At 44.7% G+C, this 26,186-nt stretch overlaps 1 protein-coding gene across 1 annotated transcript in view; it reads right to left on the reverse strand.

Annotated features, from left to right (window-relative positions):
- Positions 1 to 2,115: 2,115 nt before the first annotated feature.
- Positions 2,116 to 26,186, reverse strand: part of ctnnbip1 (catenin, beta interacting protein 1) — a 35,107-nt gene continuing 11,036 nt past the window's right edge. Inside the window, exon 4 of the mRNA XM_006641988.3 lies at positions 2,116 to 4,862. Within this exon, the coding sequence (XP_006642051.1) occupies positions 4,804 to 4,862 (59 nt within the window). The 3' untranslated portion in view covers positions 2,116 to 4,803. The remainder of the gene's footprint in view (positions 4,863 to 26,186) is intronic.

A 26,186-nucleotide genomic window follows, 5' to 3' on the forward strand; every position in this document is an offset into this window, starting at 1 on the left:
GCCAGTTTTAAAGCAGTGTGGTGTTTACATGTGATTGGTATTTGTAGAAATCTAGGAAAGTGAACAGACATCAACCATTTAAACATGACTATGAATTAATGAAGGAGATATCCCTTACATGTTTAACAGTTGCTTTTGCATGATGGCTTCTATGCTATTCACAGCTATGTTAAAGCCCTAACATAAAATCTGTCATGCACACAACCACGGAACAAGGGGAAAAGCATAATTCATTTGAAAATACACAAAAATGAACACGATTCATTAAACAAAAAGCTTACACAGGTTTTTTCATTTTTGAGGACTTGTAGGAGACATTATATACAATGAAAATCAATCTGAACATGCAACAAGCTTCTAGGGAACCGAGGCTTTTAATGAGAGAAGCAGAGACACGTCTATTTGTGGAGCAGCCTCTCAGGTATTCTGCTGTGACAATAGACTGAGGTTATTGCAAAACAGCAACCACAGATCTCTGAGCAAAAGCTGCATAGAGAATATACAAGCAATATAAGACAAAAATGTAGGTTTAGTAATAATCAACAAGAGTGCTTTATGAATTACACATCTAATGGATGCCTTAATGTCCCTGCACTTCCTTAATTAAGCATGCATACTCATTGTTATTGTTCCCTCGTCAGCTGATTTCAGATTTACCGTTCCCATCGTCTGACCTCATTAAATAACCTTAGCAAGCTGACCAGAGTTTCACAGGGGTCTCAACCCCACACTTTCATTGTCTTAATGCACTCTGGTAAACTTTATCTTACGCATTGCAGGTGCTCAACTGGATTGTTGCAGAATGACTCACTGTGATACAGGAAAAAAAACAACCTTTCTTGAGACTTACGGTGCAAGAGAATTGTCTCTGGCTTTCCTGTTGACTCCTTTAAAAACCTTCCTTGCCCTATATTTATTCACTTTCCACTTAATTCATCACACAAAAGTATAAAACCCTTGGATGAAAATAGATCCACTCTTTAATTAAAGTATAATTGCAATTATTTATTTTTCCATGCAATCTGTAATCACTAATTGTGTCTTTATCCTTTGACTAACAGAAACAACCCTTGTGACCCAGAAAGCTCAAAGCTGAAGTTATCTTTGGACATGGAAACATTTCAAGAATGCTGTAACACTGCCACTATTTAGGTCGTCAATAATATTTTGTAAAAGCTGTCACTCTTGCATTTTAAAAGAGCCACAACTGGACTATCCCCTCTTTCATATCCCAGTTATGCTTCAGGAAAATAATAAAATAATTACTTAAACTTCTCGCTTTAGGATTTAAGCTGATTATTTTAAGAAAGATCTTAAGCAATGTGAGAGATTGGGGCTCTTCAGGGCGGGACATTGAAACCTTGGTCCAGATGGTACATTGTTTTTACCGTACAATACATTTCTTTTACATAAAAAAAAAAACAATAAGGGTGAGAAACATCCATTTGTTCTGTGTTTTTCTAGCGGTCAATACTGGAGATGAGCCTGACGAGTGACGCTCTTGGTGTTCCTCCACTCCGGGAGTGAGGGCAGCAGCAGTGTGGGTTTGGAGTGCGGAGGAGGAGGGAGAGTGGTCTGCGAGTACATGCCAGTCGATGACTGTGAGCTCCGAGCTCTTCGTGGGCAGCTGGGAGAGACCGGGCAAGGCGCAGCATGATCCTAAGTTGCAGGTGCTTAGAGATCACTCACAATTTTCCACCAGCTTAACCCCCTATCGCTGGATCAGGAAAGGAAAGAGGAGGAGAGGAAATAGGACAAGGACAGCAGAGCAGGAGAACAGAGAGCAGGTCCCCTATCCCTGCGCCACATGTGCACCGTGTCAAACCTCTTAGCATCTAAAAATGGATGCTAAGGTCCATAAAAGGTCCAAAGAGACAACATAACATCAGGAAGTCAAGGACAAAGAGCCACACAAACGAAATTCTCCGACTGTACTGAGCTGTGGCACAGCACAGAGGAGACTCTTTTGGAATGAGAGACAAATGTTCAGTGCCTTCTGCTGCTCTGGACTCATCTGGTTAGAACATTCTCATTCACTCCACAAGAAGCAAAGGCCAACGGCTAACGAGAGTAGTAATTAAAGAGTAAAACACACTTCTGAAGAAAGGGCCTCACTTGGTTATAAATTTCTTTTTTATTCTTGTTGTTCTCAATTATTATAAGGAATACAGCATTTCTTTTAAAAGGAAAACAAAATAAAACAAACGATGATCCAGTCTGAACCTTTCTTTTGCATGAATAAAGAATATACTGATGTTGGTTATGTGTTCAATGTCAACTACCGTGAAAGAATAAGAAAACAAACATGTAGCTCTATTCGTTTCATTCATTTTTAAACCAACAGCCACCTTTTGCCCTGAAATCCACATTTTTAGGACTAGGGTCCAGTCCCTCACCTGAAAGCGTGTGGCCAGTCTTCAGAATATTAAAACCAAACTTCCTGTTCGGTCTGTGGCGACAGGATTTAAACAGCGATGACAACTTAAGGTGGAGGCGCACTCTAAACGGAGACACGTGTAGTTTATCTTGAGAGGCTAACATTAAAATATCTTTCATGATTCCACCATACAGAGATTGGAAGCATTTATCCAAGACAGAAGTCTTAATTGGTCAACAGCCACCCAAGAATAAATTAATGAAGTTCAGTTCTAACTGGAAACAAATTGTCTTAGGAATTAGACCACTGCTAAGAACTCAGTCTAATGAATCACATTAAACTAATACAGCTCTATTGCTAACAATGGAAGGCATGCTGCTAATGCTGCTTGTAAATATAAAGTTGAGATATCAAACTACAACAACCACACACCCACATTGGAACTACAGATTGTGTCTGAAAGCTCAGTGTCTTTTTCTGCTTCAAAAAATGCATAGAAAAAACAAAACAAGTACAAAACAAATTAAAAAGGTACAACCATTATTTTAAGAAATGGCACCGTATTTTGTTCTTATGAAGACTGTTGCATTGGCCAAATAAAATATCCATGCTCAGAAACTGGACATAAAATATATTTACCCAGGATTTCTGATCATCTTTTCTGTTTTAAATCGATCTACGGCTGTGTTACACAAAAGCTGTATTGTCTTTACAAGCAGAAGTGACTGAGGCCATGGTCTTAAGACGCACACAGAGCTTTGAGCAGGGTAAGCCACAGGCTGGGCATGCTTGATCTCAAAACATTAAGTCTTTCATACCTGTTCTCATTTTTAAGTTAAGCAACACAAAACGAGGAAACAATGGAAGGATAAAAACTAAAAACCATATTAAATACAAAGCATCAGTTAAGTAATACAACCACAAGACATCTATGCAAAGCGTACACAAAAAATTCCAGTTAAATCAACAAACGTACAAAGAAAAATCACAATTTTATTTTTTTAAGAAACCTTCCACTATCAGAAGGTTAAAAGGAAACAACCAAACTCTTTTCCACTCAATAGTATGGTGGTGGTGACCTTTCCTGACGATTGCTCAGCATCGTATTGTAAAAACTGTTAGGTGTATCTATCTACAATTTGGGGTTAAACTGCATTTAGGATTTAAAGCATCACATTATTAAACCAGGTGAGTGAAACTGATCTTTAAAGTCTTTTGTTCTTGTGGACATAATCAAACTTGCATACAAATCCCCCATCTCAGTCATTTTGTACTTTACCATATTTGCAAAATAACCCCTCAAACCACCTACTCACCTTCTCTCAAATTCTGTTCCTCTGCAACTTTAATAATAGGATTAGTTTAAAATCAAACGTGGGAAGCCTTTTCCGCCTTCCTCAACTTCCATAATCAACAAAACTGACTACCTTTGCGCCTAATACCCCTTCATCCTCTTATTTTCCTGTCATTTAAAAATGTAGCATTCAATTAGTTCCCACAAAAAAACAATAACTCATAATTTGTTTATAAATCTGGAGGGTTGTTTTTAAACAAATCCGGATCACTTTCAATATTTTCATGTTATTTCTGTACAATCAAGAGAGGCAATAATTTTTACAGTCTGTACTGACCACGACAAAGGGTCATGCAAATCCTGAGGTGTGAGTGATTCGGTGTGTGTGGCGATTAAAATTAGTTAGGGATGCTATTATCCTCTACTGCAGCTCGCCTGACTGCAGAGAACACAGTGCAATCCACAGCAGGGTGAGTTTGGAAAACTGGTAGGAAAAGATGCTTGTTATTAAATTGTGCAGCAAGAAGAAGATAGCTCCTTCTCTAACACATCTATAAGAAAGGTAACGGGCTGTTGTTCAAAATTAAAATGAAAAAAAAAATCACAATTCACAGATGCAAATTTAAAGAGCTCCTCTCAAGAATGACGTCCCCCAGCCAACTCACTGAATACAAATTTTTTATCACCCACGAAGATGATTCTTACCAAGACTCCCAACCAATCACGTTTCGGAGCTCTCTTTCCTTCCTCTCTTCTAACCAATCAAGCTTCGGGACACTCGCCCTGGAATTCCTTCCAGCCAATCACAGAGCACAACAAAACAAAACGAGAAAACCACACAAACCCACAAGGGCAATAAACAGAACCAGAAAGGAGACACGGACTAGTCCATTCTTATAGGTATTCTTTTCCTCTTCTTTTCACGTAGTCTTTTCTGACCCTGTCCAGAGAGCACCAGGCCCGAACAAACAGATAGGCTTAATGACGGTCACGTTAAAGGAAGAGGACGGAGTGGTCAGCGCCCAGGACTCTTCTGGTCACCTTCCTCTCCAGCGTCGGCAGCCCGCCCACCTCCCCCCCACCGGCTGTCTGCAGTAGTTGTAGTGTTGTCACTTATTTTTGCCACTAGGGGTCACTGCCTCCGGTCCTCTGTCTCTGACCTGGAGAAAGCCATTACCACGTCCTCTGCGCCTGCGGAAGAAAAAGAGACGTCAATGGTGTCCAGCGATCAAAACACCCGACACCCTCGGTAAGCTACAGTAACGCCGTGCATCAAAAACAGCGTCACCGATACCTGCAGCAAATTCAGCACGCTGTCATCAGGAGGCCAGTCCTGTTTGTAGTGAACAGACATGACAAGAGGTCAATTCGTTATGCCGACTGGCACTCGTCACCAATGTGGCGGACCAACAGAGAGTCTCGGGCTGGCGACGTGTGTGGTCACCACTGGCAGCGGAGCGAGCTGTGCACCTGCGATGTGCCCACCCTCTGCACCTGGCTGCAGATGCTGCCCTGTGGGGTCAGTCTCAGTCCCTCCCCTAGTACCTGGATAAGCACATGCCTGGTGTCCGAGCCCCGAAGGCCACACATCGTCCCGGCTCACTCCACACATGGTCACGGGGTTCGAGCCGGGCCTGTAGGGCACCCACAACCTATTGGGTCACATTCTTACCTCACCGCTCCTTGCAGGAAGGGCAGTGAATAAGGTTCCAGGACTTCCACCTGGAACGCAGCGCAGTGCAGATGTGACGCCACAACTACTACGAGGGGTGTAGCTTAGACACTCCCTCCCCGGCCATCACAACGGGAACCTTCACCAGTGTTGTGACCCGAGGCTCCCAGGCCGTGACCCCTCACTGATGGGCTGTGTTCTTCTCTAATGTCTTGCTGGGTTAGAAATGACAGGACACTTAGTCCAGCCTACAGGGTAGCGGTGACACAAGGGCACTGTGGGACACACTGGACCCCTTCTGAGTCTGTCTCCTATTTCTTTAACTATGGCTTGACATTCAACAAAGTTTAATCACCTCATCGCATGTTTCCAAAGCCCCTCAGTCAAGATGACAGCAAAATTACTCCAGCAATGTACAGAACCCAGTAGTTGCATACAGTGTACATACAATCTCAATACAATTCTCAGCATGTATTTGGAAACTTCCAAAAATATTCACAGACAAGAGGTGGACAGATATTCAGATAATTAGATCTGATACTGTATCTATATTTTGTGTTGTCCTCAAGAAATTGCGGCTTTCAAAATGCACAGCAATCGTCAGCCTGACAAAGGCAAAACAAATGAAACAACTTGCAAAGAAAAGCATTGAAACAGGAAAGGATCAGCACCAGTACATGACTTATGTCCTGTATCTCCTCTAACACTGGATCAATGGCTTCACTGCTGAACCCAATACACGCACATTCTGCACAGGAAAAAATAAAAACCATTTCAGTCCATTAAAATAAGAGTACAGTAACACTCATGTGTGAAATGTTTTTTTCTAAATGTGTAGATCTTTAATACACTGGCTTTCTTTCCCAGGCTGTAGGAATCTTAGGTTCAAAATTAGTATGCTGCACTTTCCACACAATCCTACTTTATCTGCATTCCCCACTGTCACCAGCCTGCTGCCGTCAGAAGTACAGAGCGTTGCTGCCCCTGACAGTGACTATCTCACATCTATTTATAGCCTTCTATTAACTTTTACATTACACCTGGCTGTTTTCAGCTTAGAACTTCGGGTGCAAATAATCTAGCACCTGTACAACATTGTACAAACGAAGTCATTAATGTAACATATTTAACCGATAATTAATTGCAAAGATTTGGAATCTGCATTTGCATGAGTACAAAGGCAAACTCGTTTCACCTCTGCATACATTGTAGGTTGAAATGTCCCCAGGAAAAATAAAATACACACAGCCCCTTAATACAATTAATTATTTATAATTATTCACCACAAAATCTAACCGTCCTGCAGTCGCACAACATCAGAAACCAGTTAAAGACAACTTGACTAGTTTGAACATTAAAAATTGTACAGGACTGCAATGTTATCTCAACACCTTTTTGTTCTTTTTGTCTTTGTACTGTATACCAGCTCCAACTCCAGATAGCAGGGAGAAACAGGTCAGAACCACCTTTTCAGACCTGCCTAAAAGAATCATCATCATAACGACAGCAGCGAGGTTTAAGCTTGGTAACATGACTTGGTGAAGATATACAAAGCCATCCCGTATTCAGCATCATTCAACCAACAGGGCTGGGAAAAACAAGCTCAGCTCTCACAAAGCTCTGTCTGAAGGGACTGAGCAGTTCAAATGCCACAGCGTACCAAATTAAACTGACTTCTGCAGAATGGCCTTTTGAACTCTCCCATTCTAATGATGATTTTTCTCTGCCTGAAACTACCTGATCGGAATCGGGAAGGTCCTAGCTGAGGAACGCTGCGCTATAGATTAAGAAAGACTCGGCTCTCTCTGCTTTGATGTGGTGAACTCTATACCTTTCATCCTCACACAAGGCTTTGAACATCCAGTCGACAGTGTGCATGGCTCATGTTGTTGCCCCCGAGCTGGAACTGCTCTCTTAGTTTTTCAAAACCCTTCCCTACTTCATCCCCAGAAATTCCAACCTTTAACCTTTAATTTAAAAAACAGCGCAAATAAACACTCCTTTAAAACAAAAATATAAAAGGCAAGAAGGAAAACGTCAGCTGTTGGATTGAGTCACACAAGCATCTAATTACTGCTCGAGCAAATGGCTTCTTGGCTACCAAGTGTTGTTTTTAACTGTCTCCTGAGCCAAGTTGAAAGATCTTCTGTAAAAGACTACTAAATGAAATAATTGTTTGAAAGAGATGTCATAAATCAGTGTGCTAGAAACAGGGCTTTGCCGTTCCATGCAGTCCAATACACCGGGTCACACAGCTTCCTGGGGAAAAGGCACATTTGCTGAATTGTTCACTGATGCCCTGTTGATCCATCTGGAAAAAGCCAGGGCAGAGAAATGCATGTCATGGTTCTTACTGACAGCTGGCAGACAAAACTGGTGCTGTAAAAAAACAGCACAGCACAGGTAGACGTGACCTCTCACCTCTGACCCAAGGAGGTGTCGAGTTAAATGCATGTTTACAAGGCTGAAGTAATGACTTCAGCTCTCGGTCAACAACACCTGACCTCGTCGCATACAGCGAAAGCTGCTGAGAGAGGAGCAGCAAGGCTTTCCTCCACAAACAACTTCAACAATGAAAAAATACTTCATACACGTAAGCATCTGTGCATCTACAAATTATTTTCTCAATGTTCATGTTTTGTAATACACATAAGGGGAATATGACATACAAATCATTAATGCTCAGGTACTATTAACAGGGCTACATTTACAAGAAAAGTAACTTATTCCACAGTATACAAAACCAACATTTCATTTGGAGGACTGTGTACTATAAATTAGCAGACATGTAGTACATACAGCGCTGTGTACTTTAAAGTACAACCTGAAGAGTCGACACCACACCTCCAGGTCACCGCTCTCCTTGTCTTAAAAGACATTGCACTCAACGCTCAGTAAAGAAAAATACTTCCTCAGGCAATCCTGATCACTTGCTGCAGATCACTTGCATGTTACCGGCAGGATTGGGTATCCATTCCACCATGGCACAATAACTAGCTATTAGCATTTTCAGACAGAGAAAAAAATCTCACATTTGGGTGTTACTTCCACTGAAACATGTTGCAATTGTTTCTTGAACTCTCCAGAACCTCGCGCAGAACGGGTCACTGACACTGATGCCATGCCATTCCTCAGTGCCAGCCTTAATGCCCTACAGCTTTCGCCCAAGAGCCTGGCAGAAAGCCAGCCAGCTGTGCCAAACACGTACATTTGCTCCTGCTGTGACAGCTCACATCATTTCACTTGTGATTTCAGTCCGAAATGAACCTGCTCTCCTACAGGCTTAGGGCTTATCAAATCAAACCCAGGACTACAAGACTACTACAGGACTACTTTAAGCAAGTTCATTAAAAAGGTCAAAAACCATCAGGGATCTACACTTTAACACTTCCTCTGCCTTCCACAGCAGAATCAAGATTTTATTTTGTTCGCTTCTGGGTTAACTGGTAAGCTGAACCTTGTAACTGCTTTGACTTTATATTTTATCAATTGATAAGGCTTTCTCTGCATCCTAAGATGCTGCTGTAAGAATAATTAACATTATTCTGTCTCTCACATTATTGTGAGAGACAAAATGTACCAGATCCTGGAAAACAGCTTGGAAGATTGAAGGAGAAAGCTGTCCAAACTGGCATCTGGCACAGCGGGAGTTTAGTCTCTAAATCTTTTTTCCTCCTGTGAAAAGGCTTTTCTAAATAGTCTAAGAAATTAAAGAGAAACAGCACTGTGATTAACAAATCAGTTTTGTCTAATGAGGTGTTTTGGAAAGTAGTTTTGTCTAATGAGTTTTCTGCAAAAAAGTACATCATCCATCCATTTTCGAAGCGTTTTATCTAATTCAGGGTCATGGGGGAGTCAGAGCCTATTCTGGCAAGCAACAGGCACAAGGCAGGACACACCCTGGACAGGACGCCAGTCCATCACTGGTCACACAGACACAGACATTCGCTCGCACCAGGGCCAGTTTTTCCCAGAAGCCAGTTCACCTACCAGCATGTCTTTGGACTGTGGGAGGAAACCGGAGGAGCCTGGCGAAAACCCATGTGAACACGGGAAGAACATACCAACTCCACACAGACAGCACCCCAGGTCTGGAATTGAACCCAGGCCCGCAGTGCCACGAGGCAGCAATGCAAACCACTGCAGCCCTAAAATGCACATACCGCTCAAGTAAACGATTTTCCTTTCTTCAAACAGGCTTCTCCAAGACTTCTATGATATCATTTCAACCATCTGCATGTAGCTAGGTGAGTCTGGGCCATCGTCACCGCCCATTTCACAAACCAGAAATCAGGGGAACAGTCTTGCAGGCTCTTGGAGTGCTGCGCAAGGCAGGGAAAAGTGTCTGCTGGACCCCCACGAGATTTACTGTGTAGGGAGCTCAGCACAGCCTCCCAGTCAATGAATTATTAAACACCCCTGCATCGTTTACGAATAGACTGCTCTCCGTATGGTGGGACAGGAAAGCTTGTCTAGGTTAGAAGACTGACGTGACCAAGGTGGGAAGGGATGGGCAGCAACCCCATGATTCCAGCGCTGGCAAACATGCAAACAGCTCGGTCACCCAGAAAAGAGAGCGCCTCAGAACTGCTCTCTCCAACCAAGTCCTCTCTTGTTCAAAATCTGACCTCACTGTTGACCCGTCACGAACGTAGCTACTAGCCAAACAACAAGAAGAATAATCACTGTGCAAAACACATCTTTTACCCATCACAAGAACATGCAAACACAGACCAGAGGTCACACAAGGGAAAGGCGTGGAAATGCATTTGTGGGAGTCAGGAACAACCCATCCAGCTATACTGTGGAAGCCGATTCCCTGATGTCCTTTAAAGAAACAGCTGGGATGAGGTCACGAGATAAACTGGCGAGAATGGTCAAATGGTCTGCTCACACTTGTAAGCTTTCTGGCGCTCTTATGCAGCATGGTGCTGGGCTGGCTCAGAACGCTCTGCCAAATGGACTAAAACAGACACGCTGACACAGCGGCAGAAAGTCATGAAAAAAGTCTTGTAAAGGAACTCCGTATTGAGGAAACGCAACCAGCTAAACCACGCACATCGCTAAAAAACACTTCAGTCAAGCCTAACTGGACAAATCGAGGTGAATGAAAACGTTGAAATGGCTCTCTGTGATGTGCTCTTGCTTGCCTCTGCAGGACCCGGCCTCCTCCGGGGGCAGCACGTCGGCGAAGAGCCGACAGGGACAGGGATCACGGCGGAGCTGCAGCAGGCGGGCAAGGGGGCCCAAGATCACGTCATCCCCCCTGCCGAGGGCACCTGGAGGGCAGAGGTCCAGACGAAATGTGCACAGCGCCAAGTCAGGGAACCGGGAAGCCAGAGGTGTCCTCGGACAGCGAATCAACATGGAAACATGAGAAACGAGGAGTCAGCCCCCATGCCAGGCAGGGTGATGTCATGGCAGCCTGGCAAGGATGGAAGCAAGGTGTGCCATGGCGACACCACAGTTGCTTAGCGACAGGCTGGCATTGAGCTGCTTCCCTGTGCTCTCCTACATCCCTGGACCAGGATGCTCTGAAAAACCAGCTGTGCAGCTGCAAAGCAACATGTGTTTCTGGCAGAACTCAGGTGTGTCCAGCCCTCTATCTCACCTTGAAACACAGTTGTAACCCTGAGCTCCACTAACTCCCCTTTTCATAAAAGCCCCACACACACGAAACCAGAGCAACGAAAGGTCTCGAATTAATCAGTAACATGGGGATTTAAAAATAAAACACTGGGTTTGCACATTTGGGTTTCGTTTTATTGGAATTATGAAAATGAAGACGACGTCAAGGTGGCACAGTAGTGAGCACAACTGCCTATCAGCGCTGGGACCCTGGATTCCATTCCACCAGTGCTGTCCGTGTGGAGTTTGCATGTTCTTCCTGCGGTTACCTGGGCTTCTACGTGGCGCCTGCCAGGGTGACTTGGTTTTTCTCCCATCGTGAGACTCGGTTACTTTTACCCTGGTGATGATGTGTTGTTGCAATTGCAATCCTGCTCAGAATGATGCACAGCTACAGTACCCTCTGAGGAATTATGACCGAACGTCTCTAAGTCAGAATCCCCCCTAAACGGTATGTCTAAAGACATACTGGTCGGTTAAGTGGCTACAGGGAAAGCTGGCTCTGGTGTGAGTGTGTGTGCGTGTGTGTGTGCCCTGCAATGGACTGGTGTCCTGTCCAGGGTGTACCCCACCCTACATCCCTCGCTCAGGCTCCCCCACAACCCTGAACTGAATAAAGCTGTTAGAAAACGGATGAATGAAACCAAAGACGTTTAAAAATAAATTTACACAGAGGGTTGCAAGAGTCTGGAACAAGCTACCCAGCCATGTCACCAAAGGGGATCCCTTCATTACTGGACGAGAATCCCCAGCTCACTATCCTACTCTAAGCCCAATGAGATACGAGGGCTTAACAGCCTTCTCTCGTTTGCAGAGCTCCCGCTGCTGCTGCAGGTCTGTGTGCAGAGGCTGGGACTGCAGAGCCCCGCGCAGACGTCACAGAGCTCTCCTCGCCGGGCTCGTCGGCAAAGGCAGAGTGAACAGAGAGGGAAAAAGTTTTTTTTGCAGCAGAACCTGAATATAATTAGGGCACACTGCCTCCCTTCGAGCAAAAGCACTAACGCGTTCCCAGAACACTCCTTCGGTGTTGCATAACAGCTCTCATCTTTGTGTAACCAGGGGTGTACACATAGCACTGCGTGGACCATCAGGAAGAACTTCTACTCTGTGATCTCCAGTCCAGTCCAGTCCAATCCTCCTTCTATTACTTCCAACAGAATAAACCCAAGTATATTTACCACTGGGACTGATTGAAAAACACACACCCTCCCTCCAATGAGAATCTTCCCAGTCTTTAACTACTACAGCACGCACACTGCTCTGTGCCTGACATATCTCCATATCAAGTCCACTGAACTGTTGCTTAGCAACAGATGAAAATCAGATTACATCACGAGCTACAGGGCTGCTAAACCCTGTGAGCCAACAGCTGCTAGCGGGTTTCAACCCCTCTGTGTTCTTTTCACTGGATTCTCGCTCCTTCTCTTTCTACGGTTCAGAAAAGCTTCGGCGAGCTGGAATGTTAAACACGCTCATCGTTCTGTTTGCACTGACAAGCAGGAAAACAAATGAGAGCATTTTCCACTGCCGATTTAACATTCAATTTCCGATCTGAGGGCCCTGTTCACAGATTTGTATTCATGCCGACCGATTTAACAGGAGCCAGCATGGTGCCACCTTCTCCAGCCGCCACACTCCCAAATGGCTTAGCGCCGTCACATGAACTTTAAGCTGAGATTTGTAGATTTATTTTGAATTCATTTCAAGAATACCTGCCAGGCACTGCTAAAAAAAAACAAAATGCAGCATCATAAGCTCATTTCTCATAACAGCCAAGAGATCGTGTTGCCCAGCAGCCTGGTTGACCTGATCTGAAGAGCAGGACAAAATACGTCCATCAAACAAAACCTTAAAAACAAAACAGGCTCTTCCCTATTAAGTGACATTAGAAGACAGACAGGCTGAGTAACAGGTAGAGTCAGCGGACGTCCTCCAGCTCCGTCATCTCGATGCGGGACAGCGGGACAGCGCTCAGGACCTCGAAGGCCTGATCACATTCTCCTCGCCGCAGGGCTGACACAAGCAGCGGCCCTGCGCGAGCCCAGAATGTCAGAGCCAGCAGGAGCTGCTCGCTGCCTGGCAGGAAGCAGCCACGCGCCTGCATGCCTCCAGATAAACATGGCGGCACCTTGCAGCTACAATGCCACCTCGGCTTCTCTGAAACACAAAAATCTGTCTCTCTGCCATCTTCACCCCAGCAGCAGCCTGGGGAGCTGCAGCACCTCTGCTCTGGGCCGACACTGGCATCTAACTACACGGCCCGTGACCATCTTTGGGACGAAAGCACAGGGGAACATCCGGCTCTTGTAGCGGGGTACAGTATCAAGATGGGAAGCGTGGTTTCCACCCCTTCAGGGAGGGACTATTGTTGGGAGACTGGAGGAAACCAGAACACCTTGAGCCAAAAAACACCCAAAGACCGGTACACCATGCAGACAGATGTCACTCTGGAATCGAGACCAGGACCCTGGGAGACACCATGCCACCATGCCCCTTAACAGCAGCAAACATATGTGTAAATTTGGACTGTGTGGGATATGTTGCCTGTAAACCATGAATAGTATACACATAAAAAATGCTAACTATAACTCTAGGGATGAGAGAAGGCCAGCGAATGTGCTATGTTCATAGTGCTAGAACCAGTCCCAGGACGAGACACAGCATGTGTGCTGGGGAACAAATTTTCACGACTTAATTTGCAATAAGTGGCAAGAGCATCCTTTTTAAAAATAAAAACAATAGAGACGGGGCTTCTCGACGAGCTGATCAGATCCAGGCGCTCACCTGAGTGCTGAGCGAGCTCTGAGAGCAAGGGGTCCAGGCCTGGGCCATGTCACAGGCCAAATGTAACTAGGCCTCGCCGTGGAGGTAGGCTGGGACTACTCATCCAGGGCAACCAGCGACACAGTGACCCCTGCAGGCTCCAAGGCAAAGGGACATGCCTTTCCTCCAATCAGTGCTGAAACTCTGATATGGGGCGGAGCTGCCTGTGACGTGTCAAAAGACGATTGGCTGGAAGCTGAGCAGGTGGGAGGAGTCTGGCCACAGTTCCATGGTCTCTGTGTGTGGTCAAGGAGACTGTAGCCGAGAGCCGAGGTGAGAAACACACACAGCTGGCGACTCCAAACCAGATGTACAAAAATAATTGCACATTTGACATTTGTAAAAAAAACTGACTCCCAGAAGCAAAGAGCCCACTGAGATGTGCACAGGAGAACAGGATGGAATGATAAGTTGCTTAGTCATCTGCTGCTGGGGAAACGGCACACTTCTGAGAAAAGCAACAGATAAAATAAATAAAGTCACTACGAAAGCAGAGTTCCAGCAATCGTGACACGTTCATAGTTCATGGACTTCTGATTTTCCTCAAATACAAAGAACTTTCTAGTGCTTCTATAGCATGGTCTGCTAATAACAAAGCTTGGGTGTTTTAATTTGAGACAAGGTGTGATGTTTCAAACCGTAAGATAATGAAACAACCTACTTTGCCTTTCTTTAACGGCCAGAGCTGAGAGCAGTTTGCTGGCACAAGGGAGGAAGGTAAAATGTGAACTGTGCAGCTCCGACTCTGGGCTCCAGTTGAGCTGGGCTTCTGCAGCAATAAGGAACCAGCTGTTGCACACGAGCAGGAAAATAAAAAAATGGACACGAACACAAGCACGCAGACACAAAGGGAAATTCAGGGTGAAATCGGAAGGGGGTCAACAGCTATAAACTATACCATTGCTGAAGTGGAAATTTCATGGTTCGCCTAAACGAAGTGTTTCCAACCGCTCTGAATACGATCATCACTAATCACAAGGTCAGAGGAGACGGGCGTCGGCCCTGAACAGAGGATCCTGGCTACCGCACATGACACATCCAAGGCCAGGGCACGATCTGACAAGACAGAGAGATGGACTCCACGTGACTTCCACAGGGCAGTACGCACCAGCGGGTTCACCATGACAAGAGCGTCTGTGACAGACTGCTGGCAGCAAAAGTCCCTACCAAGGCAGCTAAAGAAAAAAAATATGACATTGTAAGTTCTCTTCTCAGTTAAGGCCACTCACTAGTCATAGGAGGTCACAAACGCAGCAGGCTGCTCGGCACACCTAACCCATTAGGCAGTGAGTAACTTCATTGATCCCTGGATCTCATCCAGTTGTTTCTTTGTAGAAAACAGGGTACTGGTTTCAACAACACGGCTGGACAGCTTGTTCCAGACTCCCACTACCCTTTGAGTAAAGATGTAAAGATGTTTCTCCTGTTCAGAGAATCAAATGCATGTCAAAGTAGTTGCTAGTTTGTCTCTCACTGTTCATTCTGGATTAACTTCACTGAGGATTTTAAAAAAACCTATTGAATAAATATCCCTCTGCACTATTGTACTCAGTATTCTTAAAGTCCTTTATAGAACTTGTGCATGGTGGCAGCAGCAGGCCAGGACCGAGCTCAAGAGTTTGCTACTGTGGTTCAAAAGTAAAACACGATCAATAAATGGTCGATCACCAAATCATGTTTAAGGATTGGCTCCAAAAAATACCCCATAAAAATAGAGGACCTGGAAATTCTGTTTGCACTCAAAGGAGTTCACATGGCTTTCAGAAGATGCTGTGTGTGATGTCAATTACAGACAACGGGTTTGACAAATTAAAATCACAGACTGTTGTTAAAGTGAATTCAATAGAGGAACATTTCTAGCTCTTGCTTTGGACAGCATCACACTGGAATAGATAGACTCCTTTTATTCAATGTGAAACCAAAACCTGCTTAAAGAGGGCTCATTAACAATTCAAGCAACTTCTGGTAATTATTTTTTTCCTTCAGATGGGATTTAAAAGGATGGTTTTTTGTACGGACGATCTGCCTTTTTCTCAGGAGATCAGGCTTAAATTGCGCTCAGTTATATGAGCTATAGTGCTTCTCAGACGGAACAATATGATACAGTAAATGTCTGCTCTGTATTCGCTGCAGAGATCGAGCTGCAACCCGAGATTGGGAGGACACTCTGATGCAGCCACCACAAGGTCAGTCCATGCCTTTGTTACATTTCCACTAAAGAAAATCCATTTGATTAATGCCGAGCAGAGACATACAAGCACCAGTAATCCACTTCCCATTTCTGAGCAAGTTCCTTTTGTTTGGTACCTCTGAAAGACTGGGACAAAAAAGCAAAAAGCAGATAGTCTCCTCCTTTCAGGGCTTGTTTTGTTGTTAGTATTCTTATCTTGGCCTGCACTGGTGTAAACCATTTAAAGCTTACTCTCTTAACTAGGAATAGCACACATTCCTATTTGTCATATTCAAAACTGGGGAATTTTAGGGTGTCCAAATGGGAAGGATTTCAACATGTACCTCCCAAGCTCCAGGCAAACCTGCATTGTTCCCATCTTTAAAAAAAATATTTAAGGCTTTTCATTTCTATTAATACCTCAGGATATTTGGTGCATCTACCTGGCATAAGGAACACCAGTTCAGAACACTAATTGGATGTAGGTGTCTGATCTTACAAGTGCCTCCTGCAGACTAGTCTGTCTGTGCTGGGGCACGCAGAAAGCTAATTCGGAACAACACATGAGATGCCATCCATCAGCAGCTGCTCCCAGTCCCTTTGAGAGTCTTCCCATGTGCCGGGGAAAGTGGGTGTGTCACGAGCTCACACCCACAGAACAGAAAACCGGGAGCCCCCGGGGGCAGGCAGTACGTGCTAGGCCTCTCTAAAGCAGCAGCATCTGAAGCTCATTAAGAGCAGAACTGGAATGAAAACCCGCAGATCCCCCGGCCCTGCAGGACCAGGACTGGACAGCCCTACACTGGATTCTCCCGTGGGTACACACGGCACAGACCAGAGCTGCAGCAAGATCTGTGACACCAAAGACCCAGGTGCGTCAGCGGACACCTCCTGCATCCTCTACACCAGGGGTCACCGACCCTGGTCCTGGAGGACTCCAGTCCGGTCAGACTCCAAGGGTCACCTGTTTTAAAGAACTGGCGACGCCCGTCGGCTACAGATGAATCAGGCCCGAAAACTGTTCAACGAATGGCCGATTTCAGTCCAAAAATGCTCTCCAAGTCACATGAGCTCACCCGAGCACGGGAGCCTGGCGCTCAACTGCAAGGGGGAGGAAGGTGAAAAACGTTTTCCCTCTCCCGCCACCAGCTCGTAATTAACGCTCCAGAAACACTCCCGCCCCGCAGTCACGAGGCGCCGCCGGCCGGGCCCCGGGAGACGCGGCTTCGCCCCGGCTCGGAGCGTCACCATGGAAACCCTCCAGCGGGAGCCTCTCTTGCTGCACCCCCCCCGACAGGCCTCGGCGGCGGCTTCGCGATAATCCGGCCGCCGGACACGCACACTGCCTCCGCGGCCCCCCGTCCCCCCCAGCAGCCTGCTCCCAACGGTGTCAGGTCATCCATTCCCCTCCGCACCTTGAAGAGAGGCGGGGCGGCCTGGCAGAGCACTTCAGCGTGGCGGAGGCGTGGGAGGGTTCTTCCCCATCCTTGAAAAGGGACCAGACCAGTTCCGACTGGGCTGCTCCCAAACACACACGGGCAGCAGAAGGTGGGAATGAAGAACTCGTCCAACTAGCCAAGCCTTTTCATTTCCTCATCTGCACTACACTAAATTAATCGCACTGGGGGCACTGCTAGCACCACGTGCTTAAACTCGTTAAGCTCCCTGTTCAAAACTTAAATGTCTGAAATTTGTCTTTTATTGTAAGGATATTAAATCGACGTTCAATATGAATAGCAATTGTGACTAAAAAAAATATGCTGCGCAATGCTTCATTCCAAGATATGGCACAATATTTAATAACGGCATTATAAAATATTGTTCCTTATTACTTACTTCACTATGCATGTTTGTCAATTGATATGCAGAACTAAATTATACATCTACGGCCCTGAAAGTTGCAGAGATGACTGAGTAAGTCTAATCTGACTGAAGGCAAATAACCAGGATGGTCAAGAGTTAACGGTCTCTAGGGTGGCCAAGAGCATTGAGAGATGTATGCTCTCGTAGTTTTCCAGCCCCGACACCAACACTGATGCCTCTGGGATCATTCGCTGCATCTCAGTAAGTGGCAAATCCTTCTCCTCCTGCCTTTCTCTTCACCCTGACCAGCGCTGTGCCCTGCGAATTTCAACCAGCATGGACAAACAGAGAGGTGACTGCAAGCCCGCGTACTAAACCTAAATGCATCCTAATGACTTTGTGTTTACTGGTAGTTTGTCAGACTGCTGACTGCAGAGTTTACGCTATTACAGAGAAACAGATTTAGTCTTCCTACCATGTGCCTTTGTAAACCTGTTTAAAATGTGTTTCTTAACCCATTTTCTCTCTCTTTTGTACAAACCGATCCCGTTCTCTCCTGGGTTGTGGCTTCTCATCCTTTCAAAGTACTGAGTCACAAGGAGCTGCAGGCAAGCTAGCTGTAGTGCACACCCTCCCTGATCCTGAGAGACTAAACCTTCCATCTTTGGGCTCCGATTAAAAATGTATTCTCGGTTTTCTCATTTGCATGAATACTAATTAGGCAATTAAAACCACCTCAAATGCAAATTTAGACCCCCATATGCTTTTCAACAGTAACCCTCCTGTAGCCTGTGTGCAGTTCTTGTTATTTTTTCTTGAGGGAATTTGTGCAGTAACACACTGCTTTAAAAGCAGATACATGATCAATGAAAATTATTTATAAACATTATCTACAGTACTCTTCGTATTTCCAAAACTTGACTTAAAGGCTATTTCCATTCAATTTTTGCTCAATAAGATTCAAAACAATTTTCCAAATTCATTTACTCTTGAGTCCGTATACCATGCCATTAATTAAACTTCTGCTATGTCGTAACAAGGGCCACTAATATGATCATGTTTAAAACATGACACTATAGCATGCAGTTCGATAACCTGGAATATGTCTTTTTTTGATTAGAGAAAAAAATAACACTCTGTTTAAACCAGTAATAAGCGAGTACAAATGCAACAAGAATATAATAATGATAATGCAACCTTAACACCCATTAACAAGATTCTACTATGAACAGCACCATAAAATATTTTATGACTAAATAGTCAAGGCACTGGTTTAATATCTCATCCAAAGGCCAGTTCCTCCTATATCACAATGTAAGAGAACACAACCTTCACAAACTCTAAGACTCCTGTACTGTAAAGAACCTATTGTTTTCAATGCGAAAAGGGGTTAGAAACAGATACCATGAACTAACTTAACCTAAATACGTGCTCAGAGTTTTTGAGAGAACACTAAATCACTTCTTGGACCATTACAATACAAACGAGACTTCCTGACTTAATGTCCGTTGTTTTAGAAAACAGCTGATGCATCAGGTACATCTAACAATCATCTACTGCCTCAGTCAATATCACACAACATAACTCACTCCGGAACTTTACCCTGTGCTTTTAGCTTCAGGATTTTGCACTGGGCTGTGATTCTAAAGTCTACCAAAAGCCATGTCATTGCTAAAAAATGCATTTAATAGTAAGTAGCAATTTAAGCAGAAATGTTTTTACTAAAGGGGACTTACAGGGGCTCAATGGTAAACTGTGGTTCAAACAATGCAGCTGCAGAAAGACCTCCTCTGCTTTTATATCTGTTTACCATGAGCACAAAGAGACCGAAACCCACGCAGGGTAACCGCCAGAGATCAGTGTCAGAAGCTTGAAGTGGGGGCCTGCTGAAGGTTCAAACAAGCATTAGAACTTAACTTCTGAAGCCCACCCGTCTCTGCTGACGCAGATGAGCAGATTCGGTTCGATTCTGACTGGAGGGCCCCAGCAGCACCTTCTTCGGGTGATTTCTGTGATCCCAGGAGCCCAACGCAAGCAGGTATTGTGCGTTTTTGTCAGTGGAGATGTGGATAAGGGCTACATTCCACAAGGTGACACTGGCTCTATGAGAAACTTTACAGTGCTTATCTTACAGTGCAGTGCACCGTATCCCAGAGACATGAGCCACATCCAATTAGAACTCTTCCCCTGTGCTCTGCTTTCAAGTTCGTTTCATCTTTCACTAAAGAGCACACATGCAAAAAAAAAATTTCACACAACAACTCACAAAACAGATTTCATCTAGGCGGCATGCCTTCCTTTCATGAAAATTTGTTTTTTTTAAAAAACAACTTTTACAGAGCTCCGCAAGGCACAGCCAATTGCAATGTTAGTACCCCGTGTAAAAAACAGTAAGAAGAACAGGAAATGCATCCAAAAGCAGCTGGAAAAAATAAGAAAATGCTAGCTCAGTGACTGCTGACTTACGTGTATTGACACATACAGACATGGCACTTTAGCTGAGCACATCTTAAATCAAACGCTGCAAGCTTCCACATATTGAAACTGACAGAAAACATATTTTCTTTTTTTCGTTCGTCGCCTCATCTTATGATTTACTGCTGCAAATTAACACAGGACAGAAGAATCAGAGGAATCCTTTCTAGTGCACCAGCCCAGTGCAGATGTGCTCTGCAACCAGATGTGCTCTGGATTGAGGGAGCTGCTCTTCGAAACCGAGCTGGTTAAAAGAACGGCCCGGGAGCTCTGCACTGCAGCTCGCTCGAGCTGCTGCTCTGCACGCCTCACTATGAGGGCTGAAAGCAAAGCGACTGGAAATTACTGCACCACAGAAGCCACTGCCTGCCATTTTCCAAGAGGTACTGTTTGGGCACAGTTTATCCCTTCTCCTGCATGTGTCAGTATCAACAAGAACCTGTCGTTTTAGCAGTATGGTGCAGAAAGCTCATTTTAAAAACACAATGCAAGAGAATCTGTGTGCGCACAATTACTAGAACTAGCTTGTTCAATTTTTCATTCTATTCCTCCGCTGTGATTCCAGGCAGGGAGTGAACATCTCGCCTCCAAGGGCTACACAGATATGTGCACTATCATACAGGACTGGGTGCTTTGCTGCCCTCTTTGTGGCGATGAAATGAATGTTAGCTAATAAAAGAGGAAAAAAAAACTTTGATGAGATCAGATGTTCCTCTGGAAAACAGAAGCACAGCTACACAATGCCCATAGGGCTGTAACATGCACTCAGAGTTTGATCATTTATAACCGTGTTTTGCATTACACTCCATCTGTAGTTCCCTTCCCTGTAGAGCTGCAAGGTTATATATAGTCAAGGAACCTTTAACCCCTCTGTAAAACAGACTAATATTCTCTCATATACTCAGGTTAATTAACACAAACAGCCTTTTCAAGAAGCAAGTTCCATCAAACGGCAATTTGGTGATTGAACACATTTTCCTATTTTATAGAACTTCAATTCACGTAATTGCCAGATAAAATCGGGATTTAAAATAATGTAAAATAGAGTAGCTTGCTATTTTTTTTTTGCCTGGACTGCACTTTCCATAATTGGTCCTATTCTTTGAAGGCTGACGATGAGAAGAGAACTGCGCCTCCCAGATCTCTCTGTAATTTCATCTCATTGCACTCCAGTAATGGCAGATCCTTTCAAAACCGCCCTGCAGCTCCTGGGACCTTTGCTCTGACAGATATCTGCAGCGGGAATATCTATAGCGACAAGCAAAGTGGTTATTAATGGCTTTCTTGCACAGGAAAACTGACCCAGATGCAGGTAAAAGCCCCTCCAGAGTGACAGCTCTGTGCTATTCAGTGGTGGTGTGAGATGTAACTTCTTGGCAGTGAGTAAGTGTCTTTGGGAGCTCATGTGAATTCCTGTAGCCTTGGAATGGGGAATTTTTATTTTAAGTCTGCGGTGCCAGCATCTATTTTAATCAAGCAAACAAATCCAGCGAGGAACAGCAGATCATTAGCAAATCTCAGAGCCTTCCTCGGTCTTGGGTTGAGAGAAAACTGATCACTGCAATTAGTCTTAGAGAGGAGTGCTCACTGTTTGAAGAAATTATTTCTGCAACAAATCGGTGTTTTCAAATGTAAAATCACACCTTCAGTACATGGACATCAACATAAATGCAAAATGAAAGTGATTTTTAACGCATGTAGGTTGCACTGAGTCATGAATGCCCCCTGTCTTTCAATATACTTGCTGGAGCCCAAATTCAGGTTTCTGCATCCCTGCAAATTATGAACAGAAATAAATAAAAATACAATGTGCCCTTCTCTTACATGTAAGCTAAAGGCTGCTGGCATTGTTAATATTTGCAAAAATCCACGCAGAGCGACATTAACTCCACACACTGGTGATGTTCTCCCTCACTGCTACACACGCGAGAAGCTCTGGCTGTTTCCAAGTCCTTGCCTGCAGACTGCTTCCTCATCCCTAATCGCATTTCACATTAGATTATCTCCCATTGTTCTCCGTTAAACTGCGTCTTCCAGCTCTGCCCTTCTCTTGTTTCGGGGTGGAACGAGCCTGTGAAGCGTGTTGTTCAGGCCGTGCTGTGCTGTAATGAGACTGTGCACTCGAGAACACATTTTCTGCTCCTAAACAGCCATGACAAAATGGCTTGAACTGAAAAAGGAAGAGAAAACATTATATGTGGTGGTGGTGGTGGGGGGGGGGGAACGTCTACACTTGCCAACTCTGTTACAAAGAGTAATTCTTCTTCCCTAGTCAAGCAAATTCTTGTTCATGGGCAGCTTAATGATCGGGACAGTCCCACTGCAATCCTGTTTTAATCCACCTTTCCCACTGTTTTTTCTAAGCAATTAATGACAAACCCTGAAATATGAAGTACCTCCCCAAAAATCTACATTCCTGTACATGAAGGGAGGGGGAAAAGGATGTTATGTCACAAAAAGCCCATGATTCGCAGCTTTAATGCCATGTAGCAAGAGCTGAAAATATGCCGCGCTTAATGACTCGGATAAGGATAGAATATTCCAATTCTTCTGCGTTAAAACTCGGTTGGAAGCCGGTGGTGATGCAGAGAATGTTTTTCCCTTGCATGAACCTTTGCAGCTTAAGAAGCCGCAGAGAGGATGGCAGGAAGAGATGGGCCTGTGGATTATTTCCCAAAGCTGGCTTTTAACAGGAGAGCAGGGCGAAGGAGACGGGCAGGCCTGCCTGGCCCAACACCAGCAAGTGGACCGTGTGGACATGGCTCTAAATTCAAAACCTAAATGTCGAGGACGATTAGAATAAATCTGGAAGGCAACTGATAAGCTCTCTCAAATCAAAGGAACTAATCCAAGCAATTTGCTTCTTGGACAGACTAATGGTGGAGCAGCATAACAATTGGGCTTCAGCCAGTCTCATTTTTGCAAACACATTGCCCCCTAGTGGCCAACACAAAGAACAGCCTTAAGAAAAACGTGCAGGTGGTAGGACTGTAGCAAAGCTTTATTAAAAAACAACAACTTTATTTTACTCAAATTGCCAAATTGCTATATTTTTTACTAAAATATGAATTCGCACTGCCTTGAGATTCTGTCTTTGTGCATACAAATAAGCTTTTACTATTGGTGGACAAATTACAAGTTCTATATTCACATTCCAGGCATAAGAGATGTTTTCCCAAAATATTTCTCCTCAAGTGTCCACTATTGCTGTTTATATTCTTCAACAGGACAGCCAACCAAAACTTTATTATTGTTTCATTTAACTTCAAACCACAGTCAACAACCATCAAAATGCTTTAATGAAAAATTTGTACCAGCCTAACTGAAGCGCAGAATTATTGCTCCATTATTTCACTGTGAGGGGTACAATTCACCATTTCACTTGTCATTTTTCCCCCAAAAGTAAATACCCACTTGAGAAGATAAAATTAAAGAAGAAGCTATTTAAAATCTGATCCTGTCCCTTTTCGAAGTAGTCACATCATCCCGTGAATTACACAAGCACTCTGCAGATAAGGTATTAAAGATACGGTAAAACACAAAATACCAGGCACAAAACGGAGCACGCACAAACATCCGGAAGCTTGGCCATGAGGCATCACACAAGCCTGAGGGCTAAAATATATGCAGTCGGCTAAATATTGACAAAACAGGCTGAGAGTTTTGGATTTATTAAAGGGGTTTTGATCTGGAAAATAGAAACGTGAATCAGTCTCGTGTTTTACTTCGCAAGAACATCAGATAAAAGGAAGACAGTGCATCATGACCTCCTGTCTCAGTATCACAATAATGCACTGCAGCACGAGAGGGCTGAGTACTGACAGCACAGCCTGCCACAGGGACTTGAACCCACAACCTTCCAGCTAGGAGTCCGCAAGCCCCAAGCGCTACTTCACGCCGTCCTTCCGCGGGGCTTGAGAGAAAGCAAGCAGCACTTCCCTGAGCGAAGCAGCCGAGAGACCAGGACGACACGGAGAGTCAAGACTCACAGGTGCACAGAAAAAAATGACAGAAGGAGACCAGAGCAGCTCCTGCACGACCTGTCAATTTCATTTTTCCTGGAGCGTGCAAAAAAAAAAAAGAATGTGATCACACATGCCTTTAATCATGCAGCAGTTAAGAACCTGGCTTTACATGAAAGCGGAGAGAAAGAAGCCCCAGCTTTGCACGGCTTCACAGACTAGAGGAGCCTGGAGGTTTGGGGTTCTGGCCCTGAGACGCTCTGCTGGAGGAATTTCAAAGCTAACAGGCCAACAGACAAGTGGCAACACACAAGTGTTGATCACACCTGACCACATATTAACAAGCACGTTCCGTGTCACGCCTTTTGGGCTGGAAATGCCACATAAGCCAATAAGCACAGCTCATGTAAAAGTACGCTCGAGCAGTGACGTGGAAGTGTGCACCGGCTGCAGAGAATCCATTAAAAGTGAGTTCTATGATGGGGAAAACAAAGGAGAAAAAAGGTGTTTAAAATGAAGCAAATGACCATCAAAAACCCAAACAAGAAGAAAAGAGTTAATTCTGCCTTCAATTTCACGTGTTAGTGGAATAACCAAGGTCATCCTGACGAGGAAAAGGCGCAGAACTGAGAAATCGCTAGATATACAGATAAGTCCAAGGGAAAAAAAATAACAGATCAGGCGAAGAATATTAATGCGCACAAGCTCTCCTGATTAATACCCTCGAGGGTTACATCGACACATATCAATCCATCTTTCATATGTCTGGAACCTCAATTACTCAGTTTCCTATCCTCCTTGCAACCTCGCAATGCTCAAGGCAGACTAAAGACCCGATGCTTCCAGCTTTCAGTGCACAACCTGCAGGAACAGCAGCTTCTATGCTAGGGCCACCACTGATGCCAGTGGTAAAATATTCTGCAGCATCACATGCTTTTCAATGTCACTCTTACCCACTTTTTATGCAGAGGTTAACAAGGAAATTGCCTTTTGTGTGCGAATGGAGACAGTGGGGCTTAAACACAACCTAAAAATAGACACGACGGACGATTTCTCCTGTGTGACAATGCGTGCCAGCATGCTGCGTTAGATTGATAAACTGCAGGTAAGCATTTTCTCACAAAACCAGTACGCACGGCTCAGTTACGGCATGCAGCAATGGCAGGTATCAAAACACCGGCGCACATGTTTAGGTGCAGATGAAATATTCACAGTATAAACATGGCATCCCTCTGAGAGGAATGAGTGAAGACCTGGTTTTCTGAGTGAATCGTCACAGTCCAGAGGCTCCTTTTCCAAGCACAGGCAAGACAGCCTTCCTGCTGCCAGACCATCTCACTGGATCTGCTTGCACTGGGTCTCCTGCTCAGCACACAGACTTCAAACACAGAGGCTCCAGATCGCTGTTCTGCCAAACATTCTCGGGGGTGTGGCGCTAAGCAGAGGGAGGGAGGCTGCTAATTAACAGAGCCTTTAGTCTGCTGGTAGGGATCACTTTCGCATTCTCGACAGCACTGCCAGCTCCTCATCTTCAGCTCTCTGCTATGCCAATACTTAATTTTTGTGCGAGCTGTAAAAATATTCAATCAGAACATGCTTTAGCAGAATAGGCATTTCCAATCTTTGGTGAATATCGATGAATTTTGGGAACAGATATATCGACTCGGTCTGGTAACAGTTCTGGTGACGTTCTGGTCAGAAGGCACAGTAATAGAAATGTTATTTTTTGAAAATATTGGTATTACTTCACATGTAGTCTGTTGGGAACGCGAGTGAGATGGAGCAACACCGTGCCTTAGATCTTTTGATCCCCAGTTCCAGAAACCAGGGCTGACTGGTCCGCAGCTGGGCAGGCTCATTCCCTGCTGTCCGGCAGGGCCAGCCGGCGAGAGATGAAGACAGCCTGAGCGATCCCCCGAAAGGAGCTGGGGCGCTCGGCTAGGCCCCTCCCCTCGGTGAAAAAAAACAGAGCACAAGCCCGA

The sequence above is a fragment of the Lepisosteus oculatus genome, chromosome 25 (assembly GCF_040954835.1).
Source record: "Lepisosteus oculatus isolate fLepOcu1 chromosome 25, fLepOcu1.hap2, whole genome shotgun sequence".
Classification (NCBI taxonomy): Eukaryota; Metazoa; Chordata; class Actinopteri; order Semionotiformes; family Lepisosteidae; genus Lepisosteus; species Lepisosteus oculatus.